Source organism: Elaeis guineensis, chromosome 8 (assembly GCF_000442705.2).
Source record: "Elaeis guineensis isolate ETL-2024a chromosome 8, EG11, whole genome shotgun sequence".
NCBI lineage: Eukaryota > Viridiplantae > Streptophyta > Magnoliopsida > Arecales > Arecaceae > Elaeis > Elaeis guineensis.
In genome coordinates, this window is record NC_026000.2 from 2,831,538 (window position 1) to 2,839,394 (window position 7,857).

Sequence of the window (7,857 nt, forward strand, 5' to 3'; positions counted from 1 at the left end):
AAACATTAAGTTGAAGCAAGTTTCCATCCTTGCTTTCATCCAGAATCTGTTGATAAAGATCAACTACTTGGTTTGCTTGTCCTATTTTGTTGCATTGCTTCTAGAGAGTGCAATCCATTTTTGAAAGATCCATCCTAACTGATCTGCCATTTGTGTTCTCCCTTAGTGCTAGGCCATGATGCAGACTTCCGTTTTCCTGGTCAAGTTGTAGCTAGCTCATGCTTGAATTGTAGTTCTTTTGTATGTTCTATTGACCTGTGAAACATCACATCTTGGAGGAGCTAGCTTCTCTTGTTTTTCAACTTTTCATGGTTTTGCCGTTGAACAGAAATTAATATGGTTATGGATAGATAATCCAAATCACTTTTTAATTATCAGATATTAGGTTTGAATAGCTTTATATTTTGCCCCCTAGTTGGTGGACTCGGATGTGGTGGTAGTGGTAGTTGGAGGTTTTGTGTGTGAAATCTTTCTGGAATATTCAAGATGGGCTTATTTCATGCTTATGTCGATATTTTATATATTTTATGCTTTGATTTTTGAAGGTTTCAATATTCTTGGTGATGGTGACCTCTATAGGAATTGAACTTCCAATCTATTGATGGTAAATGGACATTTGAGCACTGAGGATACCTAGTTTTTTCTCTTTTTTTCTGGGTGAAGTTGTTATACTTCGATGTGGAATTGGATATTTATGGTTACTTTCATGATTAGCTTTTTCCTTTTTGAAGTTTTGTTTCTTATTGTTTTCTTATCTATACATATTTTTTTTAAAAAAATAAAGAACTTTGAGTTGCAGTTAGGGCAGTTTTTCCTTTGACCCTTGTAACTTTAAGCCGTAGAAAACTCATCTTTGCTGTTGAGGAGTTCACACAGCAGAAAAGGAAAAAAGGGTGATTTGATCGTTGGAATAATACTTGGAAGATTAACATACAAATAGAACTCAACTAGATTGAAGAACCCTTCGTTTGGTGAAGAAAATTTTCTCGAAAAAATCTTATTAACATGTTAAAAGAATACTCCATGCAATGTATTAGACATGAATGTATAGGACATGATCCCAACCCTAATTTGGGTATTAAGTTCAATATAGGATCATACTCAAAATAAGACTCCATAATAAGAAAATATGCTAGAATTTTCTAATATAAATATATAAATTTAAATAAATTTGATATTTGTCTCTAATGAAAAATTTATAGAAAATTCAGTGCAAAGTTTTGAATCTTCTAATTTTTGCAAGGCTTGATATAATCCAACTGGTCATTATATCTATCAGCTACACTCTCTGCTGCATTAGGACTATTAAAGATGTATGATTAGGGTATATAATGCCTTTAGAAAATATCATTGTTAAAATTGTTGCTACAAGGGGGCACACTTTGTACTCCCCCTCTCCCTCATTAAGAGAAATTATTGTATGGATAAGGTATAATAATTAAACCCTCATCGGGGAAAAAAATAAAAAAAAAAGATTCAAATTACAATAATTAAGAGTCTGTTTGGTTGGAATTAATCTAGTATGGAAAAATAAATCCCATATCGGATGACTATGTTTGGTATGAAATATGGAAAAGAGAAATGAAAAAAAAATTGATAGATCCTGTATCTACTTTTCGAAGAAAGAAAGTAAAATAAATACCACGGAGGTTAGTATTTGATAAATTTCTCAGTAATGGTAATACATACTTAACAAAAATACCTCCAACGTAGTCATTGAATTTTTTTTGATATCTTTCTAAATTTATTTAATAAGAATTTTTATAAAAAAATTAAGATGCATGGCGTTATGTAAAAAGTTATGTGATTATAATCATTATATAAAAATTGATTAGAGATGACAATATTATCGTAACATTAAAAAGTTCCTATATGTTGATGTGCATATTTATAAATTTGATCATATTTTTATATAGGATTATCTTCAATCAAATGTGATAATCTTTTTTTAGTATCGTTTTCGAGAATAATTTTTTCACCAATCAAATATAATAAAAATTATTTTTTCATAATTATTTTTTTAGATAAATAATTTTTAAAAATTATCAAATTATCCAACATACTTCTACCCAAGGGACCTCGAGAAATAAGAGGTCTAATCAAATCTTTCTTTGGGACGGTCGATAGGGATGTGAGACTCCTTGGTTGATTCCATGAGTGCTGACTTTTGTTGACAATGGAGAGCCTGTTGTCTTTATCATTTGCTTCCTAATGTTATGGTGCATCAGCATCTTCATTTATTATTTTTTCCTTCTGCTTCAAACTGGTCCCCGCGCGCAGCCTGTTTTGCCTTGATTGGCGGTAATTCAGTGGGTCGGGGTCGAATGCATTGCGGAATTTATCAATTTAAACTCTCATCAAATCAAACTCTCATATATCTAACTTGAATGGTGGATGACCTTTTTACTCATTGGGGTATAAGCTGCGGAACACATTATTCTGACAAATATTTTGGTGGCAACGTTGCATGAATTGTGATGTATCAACGGTTGAATGGTAATCAAGAAAATTATTAATTTGGATCCTGTTTGGTATGATTTTTCTTAAAAACAGAAACATGGATGTTGAAGCAGAAAACATGTTGGGAAGTATATTTCTATTTTTCTATAAAGGTATTTATTATTTTTGAAAAAATTGGAAGTGAGAAATTTTTACTTTAGACTTTTTTAGGGTTTTTTTTTTTTTTTTTTTTTTGTAGAGGAAAATACTCTATTTGTGCCTTCTGACTCCCCTTTCGGTCTCCTTCGCACCCTAATCCATGCTCCGTCACTTGGTCTTCCGATACTCCGCCCCAACAACGCTCCGATGCTCTGACCTGCGGTAAAAATCCGGTTTTTTACCCGTCTCCCTCTCTCTCTGTCTCTCTCCCTCCCTCCTTCTTATCTCTGCTTTTCTCCAACAAATAATCTCTCCCTTTCCACTCATTGTCAATTGAATGTGAATTGAATAATTAATCGCGACTTCCAAACACCGGGCTGCCATCCTTCTGTCTTGCATTTTTCAAAATGCAGAAGAAGAAACGTGGCGACTTTAAATTGGGCTGGTCCACTGGACCAGGCCCATCGAATAATTTCTGCTCTCCCGAGCACCAGGCATTGCCCGGAAGTACCCGTGACCTGTCTGTCTGTACATCGTGTTTTGAGAAGATAGATCGACAGGTGACGCAACATCCAGCGCATGTTGGCTTGGTCTGAATGCCTTCTTCCGTCGTTGCTCAAAGTAAAAAACGCGTGCCTTTTTCACTGAAATATAATAGTATCAAATCAAGAAATTCCAAAATACCAGAGATTTAAATGCCTCGTATCTCTCCTGGAGTTGGTTTACACTAGGTCGTGTGATTCTGTCCCTCTTTAATCTTGTCACTCGGGTTTTGTGTTCTCTATCCCTTTGAGCAGGAAGAACGCTGGAGCGAGGAGGCAACGAGAATCAAGAGCTTTACACCATTCGAGCACTAGAAGAGCTCCGACGAAAGTAAAGATCCCTCCTTTTTCTTCGATCTCTTCTGTTCTTGTGATCTTTTTGAGAAACGGGATCATTTCGTTTTTGAATTACTCATCGCTCGTCTTGAATCACATTTCTTTTTAGTTACCCATAACTTTCTTTTGTTCCCGTGGTATGTGTTAAATTTCCATGCGTTGCTTGGAGTAGCTCTTGCAATTAAGGTAGTAAAAAGTGTCCTCCTCCTTAGATTTCCTCACCTCTGTCGGCCTTCCCAGAATTACTTCTTTTCTTTTGGCATCGCTCATAACTCTTCCTGCAGTTGTAACCCAGCGCTCTCATCTTCTCTCTCTCTCTCTCTCTCTCTCTCTCTCTTTTCTTTCTTTTCTTTTTCCTTTTTTGGTACGTTGCCTATTAGTGATGCAAAACCGCTGTGTTATCCAAAATATTTCTTTTTCTGTGGATTTTCTATTTACTGTTTTCAGTTTTAACAGCACTAGCTAAAAAAAAAAAAAAATCCAATTTTTATTTTTTAGCTTCTTCAAATTTTTACCACATCTACGAGATGGGTTATCTTCTTTGGCATTGCTCCTTGCTGCTCCTGGCTTTGATTCCACTATCCTTGGGTTTGACCTCCGATGGAATAGCCCTCCTGGCCCTCACCAAAAGCCTGATCTTACCACACTCCATAAATTCCACCTGGAAATCTTCTGATCCAACTCCATGCAAATGGGTGGGAATAAGTTGCGACAGAAGGCGCCATGTGGTGTCTCTCGATCTTGCAGAGAGAGGGATTTCAGGCAGATTGCGACCAGAGATAGGACTGCTGCGAAATCTGCGAAGGATTGATCTCGGTATCAATGCTCTCTCTGGACTGATCCCACCAGACTTGGGCAATTGCACCCTCGTGGAGCACTTGGACCTCTCAATTAACTTCCTTTCTGGTGAGATACCGGAGACCCTCCAGAACTTGAAGAAGTTGTCTTATCTATCCCTTTATGGAAATTTCCTTACTGGAAAAATACCAGATCCTCTGTTTCGAATTTACCATCTGGAAACAGTTTATCTCAGTCAAAACAATCTCACTGGCTCGATTCCTCGTACTGTTGGAAATATGAGCAGGGTCAAGGACCTTTGGCTGAGTGACAATCTGTTGTCTGGTGTCTTGCCTGATTCAATTGGAAACTGTACCAAGTTAGAACAGCTCTATCTGTTTGATAACCGGCTGACTGGTCCTCTCCCAGAAACTTTAAATAGCATCAGAGGGCTTAAATTTTTGGATGTCCATACTAATAATTTAGGTGGGAGGATTTCTTTTGGTTCAAGAAGTTGCAAGTTGGAAGAGCTAAATTTGTCATTTAATCGATTGGAAGGTGAGATCCCTGCAGGACTAGGAAATTGCAGTAGTTTGACGGTCTTTAGTGCTGTTAGCAACAGACTGTCTGGCCAGATACCATCTTCAGTTGGTTCCCTGACCAAGCTTACAAAACTTTACCTATCTGAAAACTCTTTATCAGGATCCATTCCAACAGAGATAGGGAAATGTCAATCACTGACTGCATTAGAATTGTATGAGAACCAGCTGGAAGGGGCTATTCCAAGGGAACTGGGTGAGTTGAATAATTTGACCAAGCTCTTTCTGTTTGATAATCACTTGACTGGAGAGGTTCCTATAGAGATTTGGCGAATCCAGAGTCTTGAGCATGTTCTAATTTATGACAACAATCTCTCTGGGGAGCTGCCTTTGGAGGTGACGGAGTTAAGAAATCTGAGAAACATTTCTCTGTTCAATAATCAGTTTACAGGTGTCATACCTCAAGGTCTAGGTATCAATAGTAGTTTGGTGCAGATTGAATTTACTAACAATAGCTTTGTTGGTGGAATACCACCAAATATCTGCATTGGAAAAGAACTTAGAGTTCTCAACTTGGGTTTTAATATGCTCAATGGTAGCATGCCTGTAGGTCTTGGGAACTGTTCAACTTTGTGGAGGTTGAATCTCCATAATAACAACCTCACAGGTTCCATTCCAGAATTTGTGGAATCTTCTAGCCTGTCATATATGGATTTAAGTTTCAATAATTTGAATGGGCATGTTCCTCCTAGCCTGGGAAATTGTGGAGACGTCACTGTGATAAACTGGTCAGGGAACAAGCTTGTTGGTCCAATCCCTCAAGAAATTGGAAGGCTAGCAAATCTACAAGTTCTGAATCTTTCTCACAACAATTTATATGGTATGTTGCCTCTGGAGATTTCGCACTGCAGTAGATTGTATTTGCTGGATTTGAGTTTCAATTCTTTGAATGGCTCGATTCCGCCAAGCTTAACAAACTTAACAGTGCTCTCTCGATTGATACTGCAAGGCAATCAGTTCAGTGGAGGGATTCCAAGTTTCCTGTCACAGTTTGACAGGCTACTGGAGCTGCAGCTTGGGGGAAATAAATTGGGAGGCAATATCCCTTCACCATTGGGTGCATTACGGAATCTGGAAATAGCTTTAAACCTCAGTGAAAACAGACTGGCAGGTCAGATTCCATCAGAACTAGGGAATTTGAAAAGATTACAGAGCTTGGATTTATCTCTCAACAATCTGACAGGAAGCTTAAAATCCTTGGATGATCTCAATTCGCTGCTTGAAGTGAATGTTTCATTTAATCAATTTAAAGGTCCACTACCAGACAAATGGCTGAAGTTTCTTAACTTCTCACCAAGCTCATTTATGGGAAATCCAGACCTTTGTATCTATTGTCAGGCTGGTGAGTTGTCTTGCACAAATACCACTATTTTAAAACCCTGTGGTCCATCAAGCAATTCTAAAGGCCTTAGAAAGATTAAGACTGCGATGATAACTCTTGGTTTGTCACTTGTCGGTGTTCTGGTATTTCTTTTGTTCGGATTTGTTCTCTTTAGGTGTAGACAGACAGCAAAAGAGGAAGGGCCAACTTTACATGAGGGTCCTTCTTTCCTGCTGGATAAAGTAATGGAAGCCACTGAGAACTTAAATGAGAAGTATGCTTTAGGGAAAGGAGCTCATGGAACTGTTTACAAGGCTTCGTTGAGCCCAGAAAAAGTTTATGCTGTAAAAAAGCTTGATTTTGCAGGCCAGAAGGGAACAAGTTTAAGTATGGTGAGAGAAATCCAAACAGTTGGACAAATCAGGCACAGGAATCTGGTGAAACTGGCAGACTTCTGGCTGAGAAGCGACTATGGGTTGATATTATATGACTACATGGAGAATGGAAGCCTTCATGATATCCTACATGAGATAAAACCAGCTCCTGTTTTAGAGTGGAAGGTGCGCTACAGAATAGCTCTTGGAACTGCTCAAGGGCTGGCATATCTTCACAATGACTGTAATCCAGCTATTATTCACCGTGATATTAAACCTAAGAACATACTCTTGGACTCAGAGATGGAGCCACATATCTCAGATTTTGGCATTGCCAAGCTCATGGATCAACTTTCTGCTTCCCTTCATTCCACTGCCATCATGGGCACCGTTGGTTACATATCTCCAGGTAAGGACTTGATGATGCTTTTATTTGAATTCCTGTACCTATGTATTAGCTGTACTATTCTCAATGCAATGATAGGAGATACTATTTCTTCAGTGTATTGCTGTCATCAGAACAACCTTTCCCATCATATATGAGTAGGTTGGTATTTAATGGTTATGCGGACAGGTATAACTTATTAATTTTCCTCTTTGTAAAACTTGATGTACAAATCTTCCAAGCCACCAAGATAACATCTATCAAAACTACCATCTGCTGTTTATACATGAAAGTAAAAATCTCTTGGAATCATATGTTGAAGTCGTATTGCCATGCCTTGCAACAGAAACTGCATTTACAACCAGAAAGAGCAAGGAATCAGATGTCTACAGCTATGGAGTAGTCTTACTTGAATTGATAACCAGAAAGAAGGCACTGGATCCATCATTTCCTGAAAATACGGACATAGTAAGGTGGGTAAGTTCCATGTTGAATGGTGGTGATAAAATTGAAGTGGTTGCCGATCCAGATCTTATGCATGAAGTCGTCGTTGGCTCCATGGAAATGGAAGAAGTATGCAAAGTGCTTTCATTGGCTATGAGATGCACAGCTAAGGAGGCAAGCGAGAGACCCCTGATGTGGGATGTCGTTAAAGAGGTAATGGATATCAAGTCCAAAGCTTGTGATTTGCCTAAACAGGGGAAATGTGGATCTGTGGTACCATAGGTATTTGCTGGGACTTTTGGGTACTCTCGTCACTTCATCCCTCAGATTATTAAACTGTTGTTAGTGAGTGTTGCATGAGATAGTATGGTGTACAAACACTGATAATATGCATGAATCAGAGAGTTTCTGTATCGTCATATTTTGTACTTGACTCTGGAGATATGTAGAAACAAAATCTAAAATTGCCTTATTTCATGGA

The 7,857-nt window shown here is 38.0% G+C and overlaps 1 protein-coding gene across 2 annotated transcripts; it reads left to right on the top strand.

Annotated features, from left to right (window-relative positions):
- Positions 1-3,075: 3,075 nt before the first annotated feature.
- Positions 3,076-7,857, top strand: LOC105050779 (uncharacterized). 2 transcript variants are annotated; one of them, XM_073261582.1, is made up of 3 exons: positions 3,076-3,471; positions 3,975-6,956; positions 7,279-7,857. In XM_073261582.1, exons 2-3 carry the CDS (start codon positions 4,004-4,006, stop codon positions 7,656-7,658), a joined length of 3,333 nt encoding a protein of 1,110 aa, XP_073117683.1. In that variant the 5' UTR covers positions 3,076-3,471; positions 3,975-4,003; the 3' UTR covers positions 7,659-7,857. The 2 variants fall into 2 exon arrangements, with proteins under 2 accessions (XP_073117683.1, XP_010929233.1); XM_010930931.3 differs by having other exon boundaries at positions 3,076-6,956.